Source organism: Manduca sexta, unplaced genomic scaffold, assembly GCF_014839805.1.
Source record: "Manduca sexta isolate Smith_Timp_Sample1 unplaced genomic scaffold, JHU_Msex_v1.0 HiC_scaffold_145, whole genome shotgun sequence".
NCBI lineage: Eukaryota > Metazoa > Arthropoda > Insecta > Lepidoptera > Sphingidae > Manduca > Manduca sexta.
Window position 1 is genome coordinate 1 of NW_023592315.1, and position 26,962 is coordinate 26,962.

Here is a 26,962-nt window from a genome sequence, read left to right on the forward strand (position 1 = left end):
ATCTACTATATACTCATTACTTACTTATACAATTGTATACGTAATGAGTGAGTAACAAATAATGTTTCGTTTCGACAATGAACGTTTAATTCTACAATATTATTAGTATTTGTTCACCTCTAATATACACTATAATTGAGATTATGACACGATAAATAATATTTACCTTATCACTGACTCAATAATTAACCAACCAATCTACCTACCTACCTACCTACCTATCAATACTCGCCCAAACTCAGGGCGAGTTCGCAATGAACATATTCATGTATTATTAATTAATACACAGTAGTATTTGATGGTCGACATAATACTATTATGATGTTTGTGCTAAAAAATCATCAAATCGTCCGAAAATAGAACTGAGTTTAAGTATTAACTAAAAAGAAAATGTCTACTTTTACTATCTATCTACCCCACATACATAATGTTATTTATACGATAGTAGGTTATGTTAAAATAAAGCAAAAAAACACAATACAAAACCAAACGAATACAATTAATATTATTATTATTATTACTTACGTACTTACTCCCGCCGCATCACCGTGCCGTCGCGCAGCCATTTTCCTCTGACGCACTCTGCTGTGATTGGCCGTTGGATGGACGTGAACGTGGCTCACCGTTGAACGTTCTGCGCGCGAAAGTATTATATTTTTAATACCAAAAATTTTATCGCGCATTCACATTGCGATTGAGGTATATCGCGGTCGTTACTGCATTCAATTAAATCAACTTCATTTAACAAAAACACAATATGCCACCCAAGACCAGCGGCAAGGCTGCCAAGAAATCTGGCAAGGCGCAGAAGAACATCTCTAAGACTGACAAGAAAGAAGAAGCACAAGAGGAAGGAGAGTTACGCAATTTACATTTACAAAGTGCTCAAGCAGGTCCATCCTGACACCGGAATATCCAGCAAGGCGATGTCGATAATGAACTCGTTTGTGAATGACATTTTCGAACGCATCGCTGCGGAAGCATCTCGTCTGGCGCATTACAACAAGCGCTCCACCATCACATCCAGGGGTGCAAACATCTGTACGTCTCCTTCTGCCAGGCGAGCTGGCAAAGCACGCAGTCAGTGAGGGTACCAAAGCTGTCACCAAGTACACCAGTTCAAAGTGAGAGCTACTAGCTAGATAGTAATGTAAAATCGGTGGTGTGTGTGTGTATGTACGTAAACGCACGCATGCACACCCGAACATACATACAACTTATGTCATCCAAAAGGCCCTTTTCAGGGCCACAATATATTTCATGAAATCACAGTTCAAACGCTCGCACGCACGCGCACGCACGCACGAAGATTAAGTTAAGTTATTATTATAATTTAATTTGATCCGATGTTGTGTGCGTACGATGTGTGATGTTTTTGTGAGTGTGTGTGTAATGTGTATTGTTGTTTCTTTAAGGCATCTCGTCACAAAAAATTAAATAAAAAAATAATAATATAAATATAATAATTTATAATAAGTAATAAAATAATACAAAATTCATTGTAATAATTCTCAACTGCTCTCAAGTGCTGAATAATAGTAGGTGAACCCTAGAGAGCACGTGGAGTTTTAAAATAAAATTTAATATGTGAGTAATAGGTACATATATACCTGCATGAAATAAATATTAAAATATAGTTGTAATACACTACCTACCTACCATTTTAATAAATTAAATAACACTATTTTGGACCACGTAACATAATATATTATACAAAAATAAATAAACAAATAATATCACCTACACACAAGCATGAATAATAATAATAATTATATATAGAAGATTAAAAATTAAAAAGAAGAAAATATAAAATAAAAAATAATAATGCATTGACTACGAATTATGTATGTCCATTCATTATTTTCATAACATTATTATTATTATTATTATTTTATATTATATTAATTAATCTAAATATAAGATCTAAAGAGAGAAAAAAAATAAAAAATTATCTAGTCTAAAGAAAGGACGGAAGATGAACGATTACAGGCCACTGCGGCGTTTTGGTATAAAAGGCGCGCGCGAATGGTATGGTTTTACATTCTTAATCAAACCTCTGCGCGTGACGGTCGATCGCTTTGTGAGTTCGTTCGTTCGTTCGTTCGTTGTTTATTTATTTGTTTGTTTGGTTGGTTGGTTGATCAACACAATGGCGCGTACTAAGCAAACAGCTAGAAAATCAACCGGTGGCAAAGCGCCACGTAAGCAGCTGGCGACCAAGGCCGCCAGGAAGAGTGCTCCCGCAACAGGCGGAGTGAAGAAACCTCACCGTTACAGGCCCGGCACTGTCGCTCTCCGTGAGATCCGTCGTTACCAGAAAAGTACGGAACTTCTGATTCGCAAATTACCGTTCCAGCGTTTGGTTCGTGAGATAGCGCAAGATTTCAAAACCGATCTGCGTTTCCAAAGTTCCGCCGTCATGGCGCTGCAGGAGGCCAGCGAAGCTTACCTGGTCGGTCTTTTCGAAGACACGAACCTTTGCGCCATTCACGCCAAGCGTGTTACCATCATGCCAAAGGATATACAGTTGGCGCGCAGAATCAGAGGGGAGAGCTTAAACGCCGCCGTTCGCTCTTGCAACCAACGTCGTCGTCGTCATCGTTGTAGAATAATAATAATAATAATAACAATAAATATTATTCAACACGACGGGTGTTTAAAATAATGTGCGCGCGTGCATCGCAGCTCGCTCCTCGCATATTATTAGAAACACATAATATCGCGAAACATTTATATTATTATATTTACAAATGAAGGCGAAATTGACGCACGCGTGATTCGCGCATCATGACTTTTAATCATTAAAGGCCCTTTTCAGGGCCGCATATATTTCAAAATATAATTACAATTTGTTTCTTACATCGTCTACGAAACGAGACTCGGCAAGTAAACGACAGACTAAGTATATATTACCTTTATGGCATATTATATTCATAATAATATTACCGTACTCAACACTAAACACATAGATTTGTGTATATTGTTAATAAAATATTAATAATATTAACGCAACAAATTTAGGTTAGTTACCTTCTTAACTTTATAAAGAAAATAACATAATTACTGGTAATAATTATAATATCGATGAATCGATGAATTTTTATATTTATAAAAATATATTTATTTATTTATTTTTTTTTTTTTAAAGAAATTGAAGAGACTGCAAATTGCATCAACTCGGTAGCGGTAGGGGTTTTAGGATAACTTGCGGTGTCATTATTATATTGCCATCGTTTTCGCTGTCTCCGTGGGTTATTATAGCACCGTCGCGTTCCGCCTATCACAGCCGCGTGAGTAAGTTAGTATACCCCCAACCATTCTCCTCGCGCGCTTCCTCCCCTCCCCAACCCGCGCCGTCGTTTTCGTCGTACGTGGCAGTATAAAAACGGGCGCATGGAGTTCGAACGGAACATATTTCGTGCGGACTGTCTGCCGAACGGATCTAACACAACGTAACATAATCGAATCAAACTAAACCAAAACAACAACAATGACCGGTCGCGGCAAGGGAGGCAAAGGTCTTGGAAAGGAGGAGCGAAACGTCACAGGAAAGTTCTTCGTGACAACATCCAGGGTATCACGAAGCCTGCCATTCGCCGTTTGGCACGCAGAGGTGGAGTGAAGCGTATCTCCGGTTTGATATACGAAGAAACTCGCGGTGTGCTTAAAGTGTTCCTCGAGAACGTAATTCGTGACGCCGTCACGTACACAGAAACACGCCAAAGGAAAACTGTCACCGCTATGGACGTCGTGTACGCTCTGAAACGACAGGGACGCACGCTCTACGGTTTCGGCGGTTAAGTCTCTCATGATGAATGCGTAAATCGTCCGTCCGTCCGTCAGCCCGTTCGTTTCGTTCGTTCGATCGTACGTCGTCAGTCACGTGCGTGAGCGAATCTCGCATGTACGCGAAAATTGAACATGCGAATACCTATTGTAAGATCATAATCAATAAATACAACGACACAAATATTATATAATGCGTACAATGTGAAGGCCGCGCACAAAAATAAAATAAAAACAACAACGACGACAACAACGGCGGCGGCGGCGGCGGCGACGACGACGACGACGACGACGACGACGACGACGACGACGACGAGGAGAACTAGGACGACGTTCTGCGCGCCATGTGACGACTGTAACACACCGAACTGACAAAAGGCCCTTTTCAGGGCCGCAAATTCTTCATTATAATTACATAATATAATCATATTATGTGTGTACCTAAGTTTCTAATCGATAAAATAATGAATTCTACTTCTTGTATTACTTCAAATATTAATACGTAGGTTGGTAATTTTAATGATAATTATTGATCATGTACTTCCAGCCGACTTGACGATATGTGTATATTCTTCGTGTGTGAGACACCCCTCTCCCCGAACGCTACGAGAAGGAAATGCATGACTTATGATACTTATGTTTCGCGTTGTATGTCGAAATTGAGCGAAAACAGAGTGAATAATAAAAAAATAAATAAACCTAAAACTAACAATTGAATAAAGACATTATTCATTATCACGCAAGTTATAATAGTAACTGATTTAGTTAGTTCTATTTTAAATAATATAAATAGATAGGTAAGCGATACGATAACTTCTACTATTTGTTCTTAATAATAATGACTGACTGACTTACTGACTCGACTAGTTCGCTTTATTATTATTAAGTAACCAAGTACCTATGTACCCAGGGGTAGGTACGCACCTACAGTGTGCACTGTACACTTAGTTAATGTACTCGTATGTGTATTTATTGTACGTATTGAACTAAACATAATAATATTGCGTTAGGTATATTATATATTATTACATTATAATATTATATAAAAATTGTAAATTATTAACGATACTCTGATCTGAATGTGTACTTATTTATGTATGTATGTATGATGTATGTGCGTTCGTGAGTGTTAGTGGTTCTCTAAAATTTATACTTAACGCACAGACACACAGACAGGCACAGACAGGCAGACAAATTATTTAAACATTCAATAATTCCGTCCATCATTGCTAAACAACGTAGGCCACCCCGATAGCCAGCCAGCCAGCCAGAGAGACAGCAAGCCGACCGACGCCACTAACTAATTAAATTATATTATATTATTATTATTCAATTATCAAAATCACACACACATTTTTTTTTTTCTTTTTGCTTCCACGCACTTCGCCTCGCGCCCGACTGCCCGACTGATGCTGCGCTCGCTGCTGATGCTGCTGCTGCTGCTCGTGGTGCCGCTGACGTGTGTGTGCGCGTTTGTGTGTGTTTTACCACCCTCTCATTTGTGTGTCGTTTTAATGTTAGGAAATGTTGATGAGCAATTATTATTGTTTCAATTATATAACGTTATACATTTAGCCATTTATTTGAATAACAATCAGCACTCCATTGTTTCGTATTTTAGAGATATATAACTTTTAAACATGACTACACGTGAACACGTTACCGAGTGGCGAAAATAAACAACTTTACTCAGATAACGGACGATCATATCGTGTATATATGTTTTGAGATAAATAAATCAGTTCATGGGGAATGAGGGCGCATAAACGTTTAATTGATGAATATATGAAAACAATGTTAAAATTCAATTTAAACAGACTGATGTTAGTGAAAAGTTCCAACTGTTCGTACGTGAAATCGTCTCGCGCCGCAAAGGCTCTCCTTACGGTATAGCCGCGTGTCAGCTAATGAAAATTTCTACCAACCTAGTGGCGACATCTGACGTCGTGTGAACTCTTTTTGTATTGTATTTAAAACAATTGCAGCATTTTAATATAATAATAATACTACTTACTACTACATACTTGTACTACTACTATTAATATTATTGTAAAAATAATAATAATATTATTACTACTATAATAATTATTATTATTATTATCATCGTTGTGGTGGAGTGTATGTTGCGCGCGTATTGTTGTGCATAATTTGAGAAAAACAACCAAAATAGAAAAAATATGGCAGACACAGCTGTTGCAACCGAAGCCCCAGCACCGGCAACCCCGGCAAAGAAACCTACCGCGAAGGCGGCCGCTGCAGGCGCTGCCGCAAAAAGCCCAAAGCTAAACCTACACATCCGAAGACATCAGAAATGGTGAACAATGCTATAAAGAGCTGAAGGAACGAAGCGGATCATCGTTGCAGGCAATCAAGAAATACATCGCCGTCCAGTACAAAGTGGACGCTGAAAAATTGGCACCTTTCATTAGAAGATATTTGAAGAGCGCCGTCGAATCGGGCACACTTATACAAACAAAAGGCAAGGGCGCTTCTGGATCTTTCAAACTTGAATCAAAATCTGCAGCGTCGAAAAATCAAAAATCAGCCGGCGGTGTCGGCGGCGGCAGCGGTGGCAGCGGTGGCAGCGGCGCAGGCGGTGGACCTGGAAGAAAAGCCGGATCGAAGGGCAACACTGCGAGCGGCGCTGCCGCGTCGGCCGGTGGTAAATCTAAGAAGGCGACAGCGGCGGCAGCAGGCAGCAGATCTAAAAAGCCGCGGCCGCTGCTGCCGCTGCAGGTGGTGGGGCGAACGCGTCGTCATCGTCCGCAACGTCGCCGGCTAAATCGAAATCTTCATCTTCCTCGGCCGCCGCCGCCGCGCGACGAGACAAAGCCGCAGCTGCCAAAAGAAGCCGGCGACCGCAGCGAAGAAAGCTGCAGCACAGGGTAAGGCCAAAAGCGCAGCCGCACCGAAGGCCAAGAAATCCGCCAAACCGCCAACCAAGAAACCTAAAGCTCCTAAGCCCAAGATGGCGGCCGCCTCCGCCTCTGCAGGCACGGCCTCCACGCCGGCCGCCATGAAAGGTTCGGCCGCAAAAAGTGAACGCGATATGCTCACAATGCACCTGCGTAAATTGCCATTGCCGTTGTCGTCGTCGCGTTCAAGTCACATTAATAACAACATCATCAACATCAACAAGTACAAATATGATTATTATTATTGTGACGGAACGCGAGGAGCGCGCGCGTGTGCGATCCATGACGCACAAACATATACACATACAACAGCCCTTTTCAGGGCTAACAAATATTTCAAATCAATCTACGCACTTATTTATTATTATATAATATAATAAGTGTGAATTTTAATTAAGTTTCTTAAGTTCGACAAGATGACGAAGTCTTTACATGCATACATACATACACATACATAATATGTATATGTATTATTATAATGTAATATACCTGACTGCATATCTACCTATCTATCTACCTACTCATTTTTTTTTTTTTTTTATTTTATTTATTGATTCGTTCAATTTGGTGGGACGTAAGAATTCCATTTTACGATGAATTCATACAATATACATACATATAGACATTGACATACAAATCGCACGAGTGGCCGAATTATATTATAATATTTTGGATTTTACTGAATAGCTATATATTATATAAGAAAAAAAAATATGTGAGGAAAATACTTAATATAATCGCACCTAATATAATATATTATTATATTACAATATTATATTGTGTGTTGTATTGTGTGTACGTCATATTGTAAAATTCGAAGTTTCGTTTAGTTTTGTGGCCGTCACGGCATGACCGACAGCCGCGCGGCTTATTGGCTCGCCGCGCAAGCGTGAACGATCGTGATTGGTCTATTTTAACGCGCTCGATCTCGCTCCCACCACTATTACGCGTAGTAAGTGCAGAATATAAACACCGGGGACGCGTTATTTTTAACTATATCACTTTATTCGAGAGCGCATCGTAACGTATCGTATCGTATAGCAGTGTAATATAACATAATATTATATAGCACGTACATTTGCGTTCTATATTCTTTTCTTTTTGTTTTGATTTAAAACAACAACACTACATCATGTCTGGACGTGGTAAAGGCGGCAAAGTCAAGGGAAGGTCAAGTCTCGTTCTAACCGTGCCGGACTGCAATTCCCCGTGGGACGTATACATAGACTGTTGCGTAATGGAAATTACGCGGAACGCGTTGGCGCCGGTGCACCTGTTTATCTAGCCGCCGTTATGGAGTACCTAGCCGCTGAAGTTCTAGAGTTGGCAGGAAACGCCGCTAGGGACAACAAGAAAACCAGAATCATACCTAGACATCTTCAATTGGCGATAAGAAACGACGAGGAGTTAAACAAACTTCTCTCCGGTGTGACCATCGCACAGGGCGGCGTGTTGCCGAACATTCAAGCGGTGCTGTTGCCCAAAAAGACCGAGAAGAAGGCTTAATTAATTAGTTAGTAATTAATTATACCTTTATAAAATACCTAAAACTGTAACACCGACGCTGCGTGGGCACGCGTTGCACGTCGCAAACCATGAGCGAGCGAGTGAGCGCGCGCGCGCATACATAAAAAATTTAATAAATAAAGCGCGTGCGTGAGTTGTTAGGTAAATGGACAAAACAAAAGGCCCTTTTCAGGGCCGCAATATGATTCTTACTATCTACTATATACTCATTACTTACTTATACAATTGTATACGTAATGAGTGAGTAACAAATAATGTTTCGTTTCGACAATGAACGTTTAATTCTACAATATTATTAGTATTTGTTCACCTCTAATATACACTAGAATTGAGATTATGACACGATAAATAATATTTACCTTATCACTGACTCAATAATTAACCAACCAATCTACCTACCTACCTACCTACCTATCAATACTCGCCCAAACTCAGGGCGAGTTCGCAATGAACATATTCATGTATTATTAATTAATACACAGTAGTATTTGATGGTCGACATAATACTATTATGATGTTTGTGCTAAAAAAATCATCAAAATCGTCCGAAAATAGAACTGAGTTTAAGTATTAACTAAAAAACACAAAAGAAAATGTCTACTTTTACTATCTATCTACCCCACATACATAATGTTATTTATACGATAGTAGGTTATGTTAAAATAAAGCAAAAAAAACAAAATACAAAACCAAATGAATACAATTATTATTATTATTATTATTACTTACGTACTTACTCCCGCCGCATCACCGTGCCGTCGCGCAGCATTTTCCTCTGACGCACTCTGCTGTGATTGGCCGTTGGATGGACGTGAACGTGGCTCACCGTTGAACGTTCTGCGCGCGAAAGTATTATATTTTTAATACCAAAATTTTATCGCGCATTCACATTGCGATTGAGGTATATCGCGGTCGTTACTGCATTCAATTAAATCAACTTCATTTAACAAAAACACAATATGCCACCCAAGACCAGCGGCAAGGCTGCCAAGAAATCTGGCAAGGCGCAGAAGAACATCTCTAAGACTGACAAGAAAAGAAGAAGCACAAGAGGAAGGAGAGTTACGCAATTTACATTTACAAAGTGCTCAAGCAGGTCCATCCTGACACCGGAATATCCAGCAAGGCGATGTCGATAATGAACTCGTTTGTGAATGACATTTTCGAACGCATCGCTGCGGAAGCATCTCGTCTGGCGCATTACAACAAGCGCTCCACCATCACATCCAGGGAGGTGCAAACATCTGTACGTCTCCTTCTGCCAGGCGAGCTGGCAAAGCACGCAGTCAGTGAGGGTACCAAAGCTGTCACCAAGTACACCAGTTCAAAGTGAGAGCTACTAGCTAGATAGTAATGTAAAATCGGTGGTGTGTGTGTGTATGTACGTAAACGCACGCATGCACGCAACCCGAACATACATACAACTTATGTCATCCAAAAGGCCCTTTTCAGGGCCACAATATATTTCATGAAATCACAGTTCAAACGCTCGCACGCACATCGCACGCACGCACGCACGAAGATTAAGTTAAGTTATTATTATAATTTAATTTGATCCGATGTTGTGTGCGTACGATGTGTGATGTTTTTGTGAGTGTGTGTGTAATGTGTATTGTTGTTTCTTTAAGGCATCTCGTCACAAAAAAAATAAATAAAAAAATAATAATATAAATATAATAATTTATAATAAGTAATAAAATAATACAAAATTCATTGTAATAATTCTCAACTGCTCTCAAGTGCTGAATAATAGTAGGTGAACCCTAGAGAGCACGTGGAGTTTTAAAATAAAATTTAATATGTGAGTAATAGGTACATATATACCTGCATGAAATAAATATTAAAATATAGTTGTAATACACTACCTACCTACCATTTTAATAAATTAAATAACACTATTTTGGACCACGTAACATAATATATTATACAAAAATAAATAAACAAATAATATCACCTACACACAAGCATGAATAATAATAATAATTATATATAGAAGATTAAAAATTAAAAGAATTAAATATAAAATAAAAAATAATAATGCATTGACTACGAATTATGTATGTCCATTCATTATTTTCATAACATTATTATTATTATTATTATTTTATATTATATTAATTAATCTAAATATAAGATCTAAAGAGTTAAAAAAAAAATAAAAAATTATATAGTCTAAAGAAAAGGACGGAAGATGAACGATTACAGGCCACTGCGGCGTTTTGGAATAAAAGGCGCGCGCGAATGGTATGGTTTTACATTCTTAATCAAACCTCTGCGCGTGACGGTCGATCGCTTTGTGAGTTCGTTCGTTCGTTCGTTCGTTGTTTATTTATTTGTTTGTTTGGTTGGTTGGTTGATCAACACAATGGCGCGTACTAAGCAAACAGCTAGAAAATCAACCGGTGGCAAAGCGCCACGTAAGCAGCAGCTGGCGACCAAGGCCGCCAGGAAGAGTGCTCCCGCAACAGGCGGAGTGAAGAAACCTCACCGTTACAGGCCCGGCACTGTCGCTCTCCGTGAGATCCGTCGTTACCAGAAAAGTACGGAACTTCTGATTCGCAAATTACCGTTCCAGCGTTTGGTTCGTGAGATAGCGCAAGATTTCAAAACCGATCTGCGTTTCCAAAGTTCCGCCGTCATGGCGCTGCAGGAGGCCAGCGAAGCTTACCTGGTCGGTCTTTTCGAAGACACGAACCTTTGCGCCATTCACGCCAAGCGTGTTACCATCATGCCAAAGGATATACAGTTGGCGCGCAGAATCAGAGGGAGAGAGCTTAAACGCCGCCGTTCGCTCTTGCAACCAACGTCGTCGTCGTCATCGTTGTAGAATAATAATAATAATAATAACAATAAATATTATTCAACACGACGGGTGTTTAAAATAATGTGCGCGCGTGCATCGCAGCTCGCTCCTCGCATATTATTAGAAACACATAATATCGCGAAACATTTATATTATTATATTTACAAATGAAGGCGAAATTGACGCACGCGTGATTCGCGCATCATGACTTTTAATCATTAAAAGGCCCTTTTCAGGGCCGCATATATTTCAAAATATAATTACAATTTGTTTCTTACATCGTCTACGAAACGAGACTCGGCAAGTAAACGACAGACTAAGTATATATTACCTTTATGGCATATTATATTCATAATAATATTACCGTACTCAACACTAAACACATAGATTTGTGTATATTGTTAATAAAATATTAATAATATTAACGCAACAAATTTAGGTTAGTTACCTTCTTAACTTTATAAAGAAAATAACATAATTACTGGTAATAATTATAATATCGATGAATCGATGAATTTTTATATTTATAAAAATATATTTATTTATTTATTTTTTTTTTTAAAGAGAAGAAATTGAAGAGACTGCAAATTGCATCAACTCGGTAGCGGTAGGGGTTTTAGGATAACTTGCGGTGTCATTATTATATTGCCATCGTTTTCGCTGTCTCCGTGGGTTATTATAGCACCGTCGCGTTCCGCCTATCACAGCCGCGTGAGTAAGTTAGTATACCCCCAACCATTCTCCTCGCGCGCTTCCTCCCTCCCCAACCCGCGCCGTCGTTTTCGTCGTACGTGGCAGTATAAAACGGGCGCATGGAGTTCGAACGGAACATATTTCGTGCGGACTGTCTGCCGAACGGATCTAACACAACGTAACATAATCGAATCAAACTAAACCAAAACAACAACAATGACCGGTCGCGGCAAGGGAGGCAAAGGTCTTGGAAAGGAGGAGCGAAACGTCACAGGAAAGTTCTTCGTGACAACATCCAGGGTATCACGAAGCCTGCCATTCGCCGTTTGGCACGCAGAGGTGGAGTGAAGCGTATCTCCGGTTTGATATACGAAGAAACTCGCGGTGTGCTTAAAGTGTTCCTCGAGAACGTAATTCGTGACGCCGTCACGTACACAGAAACACGCCAAAAGGAAAACTGTCACCGCTATGGACGTCGTGTACGCTCTGAAACGACAGGGACGCACGCTCTACGGTTTCGGCGGTTAAGTCTCTCATGATGAATGCGTAAATCGTCCGTCCGTCCGTCAGCCCGTTCGTTTCGTTCGTTCGATCGTACGTCGTCAGTCACTTGAGCGTGAGCGAATCTCGCGTGTACGCGAAAATTGAACATGCGAATACCTATTGTAAGATCATAATCAATAAATACAACGACACAAATATTATATAATGCGTACAATGTGAAGGCCGCGCACAAAAAATAAAATAAAAACAACAACGACGACAACAACGGCGGCGGCGGCGGCGGCGACGACGACGACGACGACGACGACGACGACGACGACGAGGAGAACTAGGACGACGTTCTGCGCGCCATGTGACGACTGTAACACACCGAACTGACAAAAGGCCCTTTTCAGGGCCGCAAATTGTTCATTATAATTACATAATATAATCATATTATGTGTGTACCTAAGTTTCTAATCGATAAAATAATGAATTCTACTTCTTGTATTACTTCAAATATTAATACGTAGGTTGGTAATTTTAATGATAATTATTGATCATGTACTTCCAGCCGACTTGACGATATGTGTATATTCTTCGTGTGTGAGACACCCCCACTCTCCCCCGAACGCTACGAGAAGGAAATGCATGACTTATGATACTTATGTTTCGCGTTGTATGTCGAAATTGAGCGAAAACAGAGTGAATAATAAAAAAATAAATAAACCTAAAACTAACAATTGAATAAAGACATTATTCATTATCACGCAAGTTATAATAGTAACTGATTTAGTTAGTTCTATTTTAAATAATATAAATAGATAGGTAAGCGATACGATAACTTCTACTATTTGTTCTTAATAATAATGACTGACTGACTTACTGACTCGACTAGTTCGCTTTATTATTATTAAGTAACCAAGTACCTATGTACCCAGGGGTAGGTACGCACCTACAGTGTGCACTGTACACTTAGTTAATGTACTCGTATGTGTATTTATTGTACGTATTGAACTAAACATAATAATATTGCGTTAGGTATATTATATATTATTACATTATAATATTATATAAAAATTGNAAATTATTAACGATACTCTGATCTGAATGTGTACTTATTTATGTATGTATGTATGATGTATGTGCGTTCGTGAGTGTTAGTGGTTCTCTAAAATTTATACTTAACGCACAGACACACAGACAGGCACAGACAGGCAGACAAATTATTTAAACATTCAATAATTCCGTCCATCATTGCTAAACAACGTAGGCCACCCCGATAGCCAGCCAGCCAGCCAGAGAGACAGCAAGCCGACCGACGCCACTAACTAATTAAATTATATTATATTATTATTATTCAATTATCAAAATCACACACACATTTTTTTTTTTTGTTTTTTGCTTCCACGCACTTCGCCTCGCGCCCGACTGCCCGACTGATGCTGCGCTCGCTGCTGATGCTGCTGCTGCTGCTCGTGGTGCCGCTGACGTGTGTGTGCGCGTTTGTGTGTGTTTTACCACCCTCTCATTTGTGTGTCGTTTTAATGTTAGGAAATGTTGATGAGCAATTATTATTGTTTCAATTATATAACGTTATACATTTAGCCATTTATTTGAATAACAATCAGCACTCCATTGTTTCGTATTTTAGAGATATATAACTTTTAAACATGACTACACGTGAACACGTTACCGAGTGGCGAAAATAAACAACTTTACTCAGATAACGGACGATCATATCGTGTATATATGTTTTGAGATAAATAAATCAGTTCATGGGGAATGAGGGCGCATAAACGTTTAATTGATGAATATATGAAAACAATGTTAAAATTCAATTTAAACAGACTGATGTTAGTGAAAAGTTCCAACTGTTCGTACGTGAAATCGTCTCGCGCCGCAAAGGCTCTCCTTACGGTATAGCCGCGTGTCAGCTAATGAAAATTTCTACCAACCTAGTGGCGACATCTGACGTCGTGTGAACTCTTTTGTATTGTATTTAAAAACAATTGCAGCATTTTAATATAATAATAATACTACTTACTACTACATACTTGTACTACTACTATTAATATTATTGTAAAAATAATAATAATATTATTACTACTATAATAATTATTATTATTATTATCATCGTTGTGGTGGAGTGTATGTTGCGCGCGTATTGTTGTGCATAATTTGAGAAAAACAACCAAAACAGAAAAAATATGGCAGACACAGCTGTTGCAACCGAAGCCCCAGCACCGGCAACCCCGGCAAAGAAACCTACCGCGAAGGCGGCCGCTGCAGGCGCTGCCGCAAAGAAGCCCAAAGCTAAACCTACACATCCGAAGACATCAGAAATGGTGAACAATGCTATAAAAGAGCTGAAGGAACGAAGCGGATCATCGTTGCAGGCAATCAAGAAATACATCGCCGTCCAGTACAAAGTGGACGCTGAAAAATTGGCACCTTTCATTAGAAGATATTTGAAGAGCGCCGTCGAATCGGGCACACTTATACAAACAAAAGGCAAGGGCGCTTCTGGATCTTTCAAACTTGAATCAAAATCTGCAGCGTCGAAAAATCAAAAATCAGCCGGCGGTGTCGGCGGCGGCAGCGGTGGCAGCGGTGGCAGCGGCGCAGGCGGTGGACCTGGAAGAAAAGCCGGATCGAAGGGCAACACTGCGAGCGGCGCTGCCGCGTCGGCCGGTGGTAAATCTAAGAAGGCGACAGCGGCGGCAGCAGGCAGCAGATCTAAAAGCCGCGGCCGCTGCTGCCGCTGCAGGTGGTGGGGCGAACGCGTCGTCATCGTCCGCAACGTGAGCGCGCGCGTGTGCGATCCATGACGCACAAACATATACACATACAACAGCCCTTTTCAGGGCTAACAAATATTTCAAATCCAATCTACGCACTTATTTATTATTATATAATATAATAAGTGTGAATTTTAACATTAAGTTTCTTAAGTTCGACAAGATGACGAAGTCTTTACATGCATACATACATACACATACATAATATGTATATGTATTATTATAATGTAATATACCTGACTGCATATCTACCTATCTATCTACCTACTCATTTTTTTTTTTTTTTTTATTTTATTTATTGATTCGTTCAATTTGGTGGGACGTAAGAATTCCATTTTTTACGATGAATTCATACAATATACATACATATAGACATTGACATACAAATCGCACGAGTGGCCGAATTATATTATAATATTTTGGATTTTACTGAATAGCTATATATTATATAAGAAAAAAAATATGTGAGGGAAAATACTTAATATAATCGCACCTAATATAATATATTATTATATTACAATATTATATTGTGTGTTGTATTGTGTGTACGTCATATTGTAAAATTCGAAGTTTCGTTTAGTTTTGTGGCCGTCACGGCATGACCGACAGCCGCGCGGCTTATTGGCTCGCCGCGCAAGCGGCGAACGATCGTGATTGGTCTATTTTAACGCGCTCGATCTCGCTCCCACCACTATTACGCGTAGTAAGTGCAGAATATAAACACCGGGGGACGCGTTATTTTTTAACCATATCCACTCCAACTTCCAGAGGGCATCGTAGCCCTATCGGTACCGTATGCAGTGTAAATAACATAAAACGACGTAGCACGTACATTTGGTTCTATATCTTGGCTTTTGTTTTGACGTAAAACTCAACACTACATCATCTCGGGCCTTGGTAAAGGCTTCACCGTCGAGACCCCACAAGGCTACGAGTCGCGTTCACAACTGCCAGAAGTATGGCCACAACTCGCGTGGCTGTCGTATCCCCGCCAGGTGCGTCAAGTGCCTCGGCGAGCACGGCACGTCAGAGTGCCCGCGTCCGAAAGATAGGTCCCAGTGCACGGAGCCGCCTTCGTGCACCAACTGCCGGCAATCTGGCCATCCGGCCAATTACCGGGGGTGCCCACGGGCACCCAAATACAAGTCCAATTATAGGACCAATCAGGCCCCTAAGGCCAAGGCCCCTCAGGCCGAAAAATTCGTTTTGGCCCCAGCCCCGACACGTAACCCGTGGTTTCCCGCCACGGTACGTGCCGACTCGCGTCCCCAGGCCCAGGGCGGTGGTTCTCCCGGAGGATCTCCCGCCACCCCGGCCACAACACCAGCAGCGGCGGCCACTGTTCCCGCTCCCGTCCCAACGCCCTCGACCTCCAAGGCTACCTCTTCCAAGGTAGTCAAGTCGAAGGCTCCCGCACCATCCAAACCCCAGGTGGCGGCGACTCCGGCGTCTAGCGGCGCGGCTTCTTCATTCTCTCTGGTTTCCCCAGAGATTATCGAACTCCACGCGCTGATCCACGACTGCTCGTCCAAAATGAAGGCACTGGGCCGCTCTGACTCAGTCCTTTTCGCCCAAATTTATAACGCGCAACAGCGCATATTCCAGCCTCACCATGGAATCCATTTTCTCTCCGTAATGGCTTCTCCAAACGGAAATAACCCATCGCGACTCAAGCCTCGCTCCCTCAGAGTGGGCTTTTCAACCTTAATGGTATACGCGGCCAACGAGCCGAACTCTCAGACTTTGCTCGCGATCATAAATTGGACGTCTTCCTCCTCCAGGAAACGTTCCTCAAACCCTCCCAACGCAGTCCCAAACTCCCCAATTTCAATCTCGTGCGAAACGATCGCACCGATGGCCCTAAAGGTGGCACTCTCATTTACTACAAAAGGTCCCTGCATTGCATACCTCTCGACCCCCGAAAGCCTGAGCAGCATTGAGGCTTCAGTGTGCAGGCTTTCTATGACAGGACACCCGCCGATCACTCTGATCTCGGCCTATCTCTCTCCCAGTAAGGAGCTTCACTCCAACGAACTTGTAACCCTACTTAGTATGGGGGAGTCCGTCCTTCTGGCGGGCGACCTTAACGCCAAGAACACTCTCTGGAACTGCAACTCTACCAATGGTAGGGGTGCGGTACTCGAAACTGTCTTGACGAGATTGACATGAGCATTCTGGTTCCTTCTGAACCCACGCACTATAGCTTCGTAGACGATAGTTATAGACCAGATATTTTAGATATAGCACTCGTAAGGAACGTATGTCTCAACGTGCGTTCCCTGCGAGTGTTACACGAGTTTAGATTCAGACCACAGACCTGTGATCCTAGATCTAGGCCCCCATAACGGTCCCTCAGACACAGGTCCTAACGACAGGGGTGAAAGTGTCGACGAATTGGCGGCTCTTGAGCACCAAACTCGCCGATACTTCATCTAATGCTCTCTCTTCTATTCCGCCCAACATCGTGACTCGCGAGGAAACGACCGGCGCGATTCGCTCCTTCACCAACCATCTACACCACGTCTTGAGCGAAAGCTCCGAGAGGGTGCCCGAGACCGGCAACGGTCAAGGGCATCTTCCCGATGACGTGAGATGGGTGCTGAGGAGGCGAAACGCAGCACTAAAGGCCTGCGTGTCTGACCCCTCCCCGGATCGACGGCGTCTCGCGCGTTACCTCCAACGTGAGGCCAGACGTCGCGTAAAGGACGCCGTCGATTCGAGGTGGGAGCAGCACTTGTCGGAAATCCAACCGACCCACATGGCCTTTTGGAAGCTGGTCCGCTCTTTCAAGAGAAAGGATGTGGCCTCTTTTCCCCGCTCAATCGTCCGAATCAACGCCCCGCGTTTGACGACGACGAGAAAGCGGAATTATTAGCCTCCACCCTGCAGTCTCAATGCTCGCTCGAAACAATTCCCGTAGACCACGATCATCTTGTTGCGGTAGACACTTTTGTCGAAAGTAGGAACGCGATCCCTTCGCCGCCTATTCCGCGACCATTTCAAACAATCGACCCGGACGTCGACGCGCCCCCCGACCCCCTCGCGCCGGTGACGATCGAAGAAGTCGTCACTCTGATCAAGGCACTAAATAGGCGAAAAGCCCCCGGGGCTGACGGTATCCCCACTAGGTTACTGAAAATGCTACCGGGGCATCTGGTCAAGATTCTTGCTGACATCCTCAATGCAGCATTCCAGAACTGCTACTTTCCTGAGGCCTGGAAAGAAGCAGTCGTGATAGGAATTCACAAGCCGGGTAAACCCGCGTCAGAACCGGCCTCTTATAGGCCCATTAGCCTACTTAGCACGATAGGGAAACTTTATGAGCGGATCGTCCTCGACCGTCTCAAAATAGTAGCTCACTCCCACAATCTGCTTCCTCCAGAGCAGTTTGGTTTTCGAAATAGGCACAGTTGCGTGCATCAGATACTCCGCATCACGGAGCATGTCTATTCAGATTTAAGTTAGGATTCTATACCGGTGCTCTCTTCTTCGATGTTGAGAAAGCATTCGACAAAGTGTGGCACAACGGCTTGTTGTACAAGCTGTACACTCTCAACGTGCCCACACAGCTCGTGCACATCATAAGAGAGTTTTTGTCGAATCGCGGTTTCAAATATCGTGTCGAGGGCACCCTCTCCTCTCGTCATACCATCTCGGCCGGAGTCCCGCAAGGCTCCGCGCTATCACCTTTTCTATTCTCGCTATATACTAGCGATATTCCTAAATACAAAGACGCCCATCTGGCGCTCTTCGCGGACGACACGGCGATCTACGCTTCACGTAGAGAACCGGAACATGTGGTGCGCATTTTGCAGGCCGCCGCCGACCAGCTCGGCGAGTGGTTTCGCAAATGGCGCATCACTGTCAACCCTCCAAAAGCCAAGCTATCCTATTCCATAGGAAGCTTCAGAAAGAAGCGCCTAACGCTTCAGTTAGATTGTCTGGCCAAATCATCCCTTGGACCCATAAGGTCAAATATCTAGGTGTGATCCTTGATCAGAGGTTGACCTTCGCCCCACACGTAAATGCGGTACGCGCGCGAGCCGCATTCGCGATGGGCCAGCTCCACTGGCTCTTAAACAGAAAAAGTAAGATGTCTATCCGCAACAAGATTAGGATCTTTACTACGTGCGTTAGACCGATCATGACGTACGCGTCCCCCGTATTCGCGCATATACCGCCTGCTCGACTTCAGCGTCTGCAGGTGTTACAAAACAAATTCCTCAGACGTGCACTCGATGCCCCGTGGTACGTTCGCAATCGCAACCTCCACGTGGACACCGATATGCCGACCATCAGGCACTTTATGCACATGGCCAGCAGACGCTATTTCGATAAGGCGGTCAATCACCCGAACCCGTTAGTCCGATTAAATTCAAAATACACTCCATTCGACCGCGCGAAATGGAGAAGACCGCGTTCAGTTCTGTCAGATCCAGAGGACGATATAACTCTGGCAATACGTAGAAAGCACGAGCTGCTTAAAAGCTCAAACACTCTACACGACCGCTGCTCCGTCCTCGCCGTCGAGGACCTCGCCGCGTCCCCCCGTCCTCCCGACCCTTCTGATAATTCCGGCCCGGACGCCGATGTACAGATCATGACGTACGCGTCCCCCGTATTCGCGCATATACCGCCTGCTCGACTTCAGCGTCTGCAGGTGTTACAAAACAAATTCCTCAGACGTGCACTCGATGCCCCGTGGTACGTTCGCAATCGCAACCTCCACGTGGACACCGATATGCCGACCATCAGGCACTTTATGCACATGGCCAGCAGACGCTATTTCGATAAGGCGGTCAATCACCCGAATCCGTTAATCCGACTAAATTCTAAATACACTCCATTTGACCGCGCCAAATGGAGAAGACCGCGTTCAGTCTTATCAGATCCAGAGGACGATATAACTCTGGCAATACGTAGAAAGCACGAGCTGCTTAAAAAGCTCAAACACTCAACACGACCGCTGCTCCGTCCTCGCCGTCGAGGACCTCGCCGCGTCCCCCGTCCTCCCGACCCTTCTGATAATTCCGGCCCGGGCGCCGATGTAAACATGTTAGACGGTTAGGTCGTTTTTCGCTCCTTTCGCGTTTCCATAATCGCTGATGTCCCCAAAAACATCCTCTCTCAGTGGCCGTCCTGAGCCGAGGTCGTGACCCTTTAGAGGGTCGCCCTCAGCATGGTCACTTAAGGGCTCGCAGTGCCTAAAGCACGCACCCGCAAGACCGGTGTGTTTGTATAAGCCGGCCCTTGCCAGGCTAACAAACGTAAGACAGGATCAAAAAAAAAAAAAAAAAAAAAAAAAAAGGTATGGTTTTACATTCTTAATCAAACCTCTGCGCGTGACGGTCGATCGCTTTGTGAGTTCGTTCGTTCGTTCGTTCGTTGTTTATTTATTTGTTTGTTTGGTTGGTTGGTTGATCAACACAATGGCGCGTACTAAGCAAACAGCTAGAAAATCAACCGGTGGCAAAGCGCCACGTAAGCAGCTGGCGACCAAGGCCGCCAGGAAGAGTGCTCCCGCAACAGGCGGAGTGAAGAAACCTCACCGTTACAGGCCCGGCACTGTCGCTCTCCGTGAGATCCGTCGTTACCAGAAAAGTACGGAACTTCTGATTCGCAAATTACCGTTCCAGCGTTTGGTTCGTGAGATAGCGCAAGATTTCAAAACCGATCTGCGTTTCCAAAGTTCCGCCGTCATGGCGCTGCAGGAGGCCAGCGAAGCTTACCTGGTCGGTCTTTTCGAAGACACGAACCTTTGCGCCATTCACGCCAAGCGTGTTACCATCATGCCAAAGGATATACAGTTGGCGCGCAGAATCAGAGGGAGAGAGCTTAAACGCCGCCGTTCGCTCTTGCAACCAACGTCGTCGTCGTCATCGTTGTAGAATAATAATAATAATAATAACAATAAATATTATTCAACACGACGGGTGTTTAAAATAATGTGCGCGCGTGCATCGCAGCTCGCTCCTCGCATATTATTAGAAACACATAATATCGCGAAACATTTATATTATTATATTTACAAATGAAGGCGAAATTGACGCACGCGTGATTCGCGCATCATGACTTTTAATCATTAAAAGGCCCTTTTCAGGGCCGCATATATTTCAAAATATAATTACAATTTGTTTCTTACATCGTCTACGAAACGAGACTCGGCAAGTAAACGACAGACTAAGTATATATTACCTTTATGGCATATTATATTCATAATAATATTACCGTACTCAACACTAAACACATAGATTTGTGTATATTGTTAATAAAATATTAATAATATTAACGCAACAAATTTAGGTTAGTTACCTTCTTAACTTTATAAAGAAAATAACATAATTACTGGTAATAATTATAATATCGATGAATCGATGAATTTTTATATTTATAAAAATATATTTATTTATTTATTTTTTTTTAAAGAGAAGAAATTGAAGAGACTGCAAATTGCATCAACTCGGTAGCGGTAGGGGTTTTAGGATAACTTGCGGTGTCATTATTATATTGCCATCGTTTTCGCTGTCTCCGTGGGTTATTATAGCACCGTCGCGTTCCGCCTATCACAGCCGCGTGAGTAAGTTAGTATACCCCCAACCATTCTCCTCGCGCGCTTCCTCCCTCCCCAACCCGCGCCGTCGTTTTCGTCGTACGTGGCAGTATAAAACGGGCGCATGGAGTTCGAACGGAACATATTTCGTGCGGACTGTCTGCCGAACGGATCTAACACAACGTAACATAATCGAATCAAACTAAACCAAAACAACAACAATGACCGGTCGCGGCAAGGGAGGCAAAGGTCTTGGAAAGGAGGAGCGAAACGTCACAGGAAAGTTCTTCGTGACAACATCCAGGGTATCACGAAGCCTGCCATTCGCCGTTTGGCACGCAGAGGTGGAGTGAAGCGTATCTCCGGTTTGATATACGAAGAAACTCGCGGTGTGCTTAAAGTGTTCCTCGAGAACGTAATTCGTGACGCCGTCACGTACACAGAAGCACGCCAAAAGGAAAACTGTCACCGCTATGGACGTCGTGTACGCTCTGAAACGACAGGGACGCACGCTCTACGGTTTCGGCGGTTAAGTCTCTCATGATGAATGCGTAAATCGTCCGTCCGTCCGTCAGCCCGTTCGTTTCGTTCGTTCGATCGTACGTCGTCAGTCACTTGAGCGTGAGCGAATCTCGCATTGTACGCGAAAATTGAACATGCGAATACCTATTGTAAGATCATAATCAATAAATACAACGACACAAATATTATATAATGCGTACAATGTGAAGGCCGCGCAAAAAAATAAAATAAAAACAACAACGACGACAACAACGGCGGCGGCGGCGGCGGCGACGACGACGACGACGACGACGACGACGACGACGACGACGACGAGGAGAACTAGGACGACGTTCTGCGCGCCATGTGACGACTGTAACACACCGAACTGACAAAAGGCCCTTTTCAGGGCCGCAAATTGTTCATTATAATTACATAATATAATCATATTATGTGTGTACCTAAGTTTCTAATCGATAAAATAATGAATTCTACTTCTTGTATTACTTCAAATATTAATACGTAGGTTGGTAATTTTAATGATAATTATTGATCATGTACTTCCAGCCGACTTGACGATATGTGTATATTCTTCGTGTGTGAGACACCCCCCCCCCCCCCTCTCCCCGAACGCTACGAGAAGGAAATGCATGACTTATGATACTTATGTTTCGCGTTGTATGTCGAAATTGAGCGAAAACAGAGTGAATAATAAAAAAATAAATAAACCTAAAACTAACAATTGAATAAAGACATTATTCATTATCACGCAAGTTATAATAGTAACTGATTTAGTTAGTTCTATTTTAAATAATATAAATAGATAGGTAAGCGATACGATAACTTCTACTATTTGTTCTTAATAATAATGACTGACTGACTTACTGACTCGACTAGTTCGCTTTATTATTATTAAGTAACCAAGTACCTATGTACCCAGGGGTAGGTACGCACCTACAGTGTGCACTGTACACTTAGTTAATGTACTCGTATGTGTATTTATTGTACGTATTGAACTAAACATAATAATATTGCGTTAGGTATATTATATATTATTACATTATAATATTATATAAAAATTGTAAATTATTAACGATACTCTGATCTGAATGTGTACTTATTTATGTATGTATGTATGATGTATGTGCGTTCGTGAGTGTTAGTGGTTCTCTAAAATTTATACTTAACGCACAGACACACAGACAGGCACAGACAGGCAGACAAATTATTTAAACATTCAATAATTCCGTCCATCATTGCTAAACAACGTAGGCCACCCCGATAGCCAGCCAGCCAGCCAGAGAGACAGCAAGCCGACCGACGCCACTAACTAATTAAATTATATTATATTATTATTATTCAATTATCAAAATCACACACACATTTTTTTTTTTTTTTTTTGCTTCCACGCACTTCGCCTCGCGCCCGACTGCCCGACTGATGCTGCGCTCGCTGCTGATGCTGCTGCTGCTGCTCGTGGTGCCGCTGACGTGTGTGTGCGCGTTTGTGTGTGTTTTACCACCCTCTCATTTGTGTGTCGTTTTAATGTTAGGAAATGTTGATGAGCAATTATTATTGTTTCAATTATATAACGTTATACATTTAGCCATTTATTTGAATAACAATCAGCACTCCATTGTTTCGTATTTTAGAGATATATAACTTTTAAACATGACTACACGTGAACACGTTACCGAGTGGCGAAAATAAACAACTTTACTCAGATAACGGACGATCATATCGTGTATATATGTTTTGAGATAAATAAATCAGTTCATGGGGAATGAGGGCGCATAAACGTTTAATTGATGAATATATGAAAACAATGTTAAAATTCAATTTAAACAGACTGATGTTAGTGAAAAGTTCCAACTGTTCGTACGTGAAATCGTCTCGCGCCGCAAAGGCTCTCCTTACGGTATAGCCGCGTGTCAGCTAATGAAAATTTCTACCAACCTAGTGGCGACATCTGACGTCGTGTGAACTCTTTTTGTATTGTAATTTAAAAACAATTGCAGCATTTTAATATAATAATAATACTACTTACTACTACATACTTGTACTACTACTATTAATATTATTGTAAAAATAATAATAATATTATTACTACTATAATAATTATTATTATTATTATCATCGTTGTGGTGGAGTGTATGTTGCGCGCGTATTGTTGTGCATAATTTGAGAAAAACAACCAAAATAGAAAAAATATGGCAGACACAGCTGTTGCAACCGAAGCCCCAGCACCGGCAACCCCGGCAAAGAAACCTACCGCGAAGGCGGCCGCTGCAGGCGCTGCCGCAAAGAAGCCCAAAGCTAAACCTCCACATCCGAAGACATCAGAAATGGTGAACAATGCTATAAAAGAGCTGAAGGAACGAAGCGGATCATCGTTGCAAGGCAATCAAGAAATACATCGCCGTCCAGTACAAAGTGGACGCTGAAAAATTGGCACCTTTCATTAGAAGATATTTGAAGAGCGCCGTCGAATCGGGCACACTTATACAAACAAAAGGCAAGGGCGCTTCTGGATCTTTCAAACTTGAATCAAAATCTGCAGCGTCGAAAAATCAAAAATCAGCCGGCGGTGTCGGCGGCGGCAGCGGTGGCAGCGGTGGCAGCGGCGCAGGCGGTGGACCTGGAAGAAAAGCCGGATCGAAGGGCAACACTGCGAGCGGCACTGCCGCGTCGGCCGGTGGTAAATCTAAGAAGGCGACAGCGGCGGCAGCAGGCAGCAGATCTAAAAAGCCGCGGCCGCTGCTGCCGCTGCAGGTGGTGGGGCGAACGCGTCGTCATCGTCCGCAACGTCGCCGGCTAAATCGAAATCTTCATCTTCCTCGGCCGCCGCCGCCGCCGCGACGAGACAAAAGAAAGCCGCAGCTGCCAAAAGAAGCCGGCGACCGCAGCGAAGCTGCAGCACAGGGTAAGGCCAAAGCGCAGCCGCACCGAAGGCCAAGAAATCCGCCAAACCGCCAACCAAGAAACCTAAAGCTCCTAAGCCCAAGAAGGCGGCCGCCTCAGGCCTCTGCAGGCAAGGCCTCCAAGCCGGCCGCCAAGAAAGCTTCAGCCGCAAAAAGTGAACGCGATATGCTCACAATGCACCTGCGTAAATTGCCATTGCCGTTGTCGTCGTCGCGTTCAAGTCACATTAATAACAACATCATCAACATCAACAAGTACAAATATGATTATTATTATTGTGACGGAACGCGAGGAGCGCGCGTGTGCGATCCATGACGCACAAACATATACACATACAACAGCCCTTTTCAGGGCTAACAAATATTTCAAATCAATCTACGCACTTATTTATTATTATATAATATAATAAGTGTGAATTTCTTTGATTAAGTTTCTTAAGTTCGACAAGATGACGAAGTCTTTACATGCATACATACATACACATACATAATATGTATATGTATTATTATAATGTAATATACCTGACTGCATATCTACCTATCTATCTACATTTTTTTTTTTTTTTATTTTATTTATTGATTCGTTCAATTTGGTGGGACGTAAGAATTCCATTTTACGATGAATTCATACAATATACATACATATAGACATTGACATACAAATCGCACGAGTGGCCGAATTATATTATAATATTTTGGATTTTACTGAATAGCTATATATTATATGAAGAAAAAAAAAATATGTGACGGAAAATACTTAATATAATCGCACCTAATATAATATATTATTATATTACAATATTATATTGTGTGTTGTATTGTGTGTACGTCATATTGTAAAATTCGAAGTTTCGTTTAGTTTTGTGGCCGTCACGGCAATGACCGACAGCCGCGCGGCTTATTGGCTCGCCGCGCAAGCGGCGAACGATCGTGATTGGTCTATTTTAACGCGCTCGATCTCGCTCCCACCACTATTACGCGTAGTAAGTGCAGAATATAAACACCGGGGACGCGTTATTTTTAACTATATCACTTTATTCGAGCGCATCGTAACGTATCGTATCGTATAAGTGTAATATAACATAATATTATATAGCACGTACATTTGCGTTCTATACTTTTCTTTTTGTTTTTGATTTAAAACAACAACACTACATCATGTCTGGACGTGGTAAAGGCGGCAAAGTCAAGGGGAAGGTCAAGTCTCGTTCTAACCGTGCCGGACTGCAATTCCCCGTGGGACGTATACATAGACTGTTGCGTAATGGAAATTACGCGGAACGCGTTGGCGCCGGTGCACCTGTTTATCTAGCCGCCGTTATGGAGTACCTAGCCGCTGAAGTTCTAGAGTTGGCAGGAAACGCCGCTAGGGACAACAAGAAAACCAGAATCATACCTAGACATCTTCAATTGGCGATAAAACGACGAGGAGTTAAACAAACTTCTCTCCGGTGTGACCATCGCACAGGGGCGGCGTGTTGCCGAACATTCAAGCGGTGCTGTTTGCCCAAAAGACCGAGAAGAGGCTTGGTAATTAGTTAGTAGTAATTATACCTTTATAAAATACCTAAAACTGTAACACCGACGCTGCGTGGGCGCGTTGCACGTCGCAAACCATGAGCGAGCGAGTGAGCGCGCGCGCATACATAAAAAATTTAATAAATAAAGCGCGTGCGTGAGTTGTTAGGTAAATGGATAAAACAAAGGCCCTTTTCAGGGCCGCAATATGATTCTTTTATCTACTATATACTCATTACTTACTTATACAATTGTATACGTAATGAGTGAGTAACAAATAATGTTTCGTTTCGACAATGAACGTTTAATTCTACATATATTATTAGTATTTGTTCACTCTAATATTACACGGGGGTTCGGAGTTGCGACACGATAAATAATATTTACCTTATCACTGACTCAATAATTAACCAACCAATCTACCTACCTACCTACCTACCTATCAATACTCGCCCAAACTCAGG

At 42.5% G+C, this 26,962-nt stretch overlaps 5 protein-coding genes and 8 pseudogenes across 5 annotated transcripts; all 13 read left to right on the forward strand.

The window, feature by feature from the left end:
* Positions 1 to 660: 660 nt before the first annotated feature.
* LOC119191386 lies at positions 661 to 1,192 on the forward strand (annotated as a pseudogene).
* Positions 1,193 to 2,018: 826 nt separating this feature from the next.
* On the forward strand, positions 2,019 to 3,091 carry LOC119191393 (histone H3-like). The gene has a single exon (XM_037445294.1). It carries the CDS (start codon positions 2,150 to 2,152, stop codon positions 2,663 to 2,665), a length of 516 nt encoding a protein of 171 aa, XP_037301191.1. The 5' UTR covers positions 2,019 to 2,149; the 3' UTR covers positions 2,666 to 3,091.
* A 245-nt stretch (positions 3,092 to 3,336) lies between these two features.
* LOC119191392 lies at positions 3,337 to 3,877 on the forward strand (annotated as a pseudogene).
* Positions 3,878 to 5,797: 1,920 nt separating this feature from the next.
* On the forward strand, positions 5,798 to 7,107 carry LOC119191387 (annotated as a pseudogene).
* A 713-nt stretch (positions 7,108 to 7,820) lies between these two features.
* LOC119191388 lies at positions 7,821 to 8,324 on the forward strand (annotated as a pseudogene).
* A 779-nt stretch (positions 8,325 to 9,103) lies between these two features.
* Positions 9,104 to 9,688, forward strand: LOC119191389 (histone H2B-like). Its single transcript, XM_037445293.1, is given in 2 exon segments — positions 9,104 to 9,262; positions 9,265 to 9,688. Coding segments are annotated over 2 exon segments (372 nt in total). The 5' UTR covers positions 9,104 to 9,187; the 3' UTR covers positions 9,562 to 9,688.
* A 772-nt stretch (positions 9,689 to 10,460) lies between these two features.
* LOC119191394 (histone H3-like) lies at positions 10,461 to 11,274 on the forward strand. The gene has a single exon (XM_037445295.1). It carries the CDS (start codon positions 10,594 to 10,596, stop codon positions 11,053 to 11,055), a length of 462 nt encoding a protein of 153 aa, XP_037301192.1. The 5' UTR covers positions 10,461 to 10,593; the 3' UTR covers positions 11,056 to 11,274.
* A 566-nt stretch (positions 11,275 to 11,840) lies between these two features.
* LOC119191391 lies at positions 11,841 to 12,351 on the forward strand (annotated as a pseudogene).
* A 1,906-nt stretch (positions 12,352 to 14,257) lies between these two features.
* LOC115453169 (histone H1-like) lies at positions 14,258 to 15,038 on the forward strand. The gene has a single exon (XM_030181836.2). It carries the CDS (start codon positions 14,418 to 14,420, stop codon positions 15,036 to 15,038), a length of 621 nt encoding a protein of 206 aa, XP_030037696.2. The 5' UTR covers positions 14,258 to 14,417.
* A 5,269-nt stretch (positions 15,039 to 20,307) lies between these two features.
* On the forward strand, positions 20,308 to 21,115 carry LOC119191395 (histone H3-like). Its single transcript, XM_037445296.1, has one exon. It carries the CDS (start codon positions 20,438 to 20,440, stop codon positions 20,894 to 20,896), a length of 459 nt encoding a protein of 152 aa, XP_037301193.1. The 5' UTR covers positions 20,308 to 20,437; the 3' UTR covers positions 20,897 to 21,115.
* Positions 21,116 to 21,679: 564 nt separating this feature from the next.
* LOC119191390 lies at positions 21,680 to 22,477 on the forward strand (annotated as a pseudogene).
* Positions 22,478 to 24,100: 1,623 nt separating this feature from the next.
* Positions 24,101 to 25,296, forward strand: LOC119191396 (annotated as a pseudogene).
* An 829-nt stretch (positions 25,297 to 26,125) lies between these two features.
* On the forward strand, positions 26,126 to 26,510 carry LOC119191397 (annotated as a pseudogene).
* Positions 26,511 to 26,962: the final 452 nt, after the last annotated feature.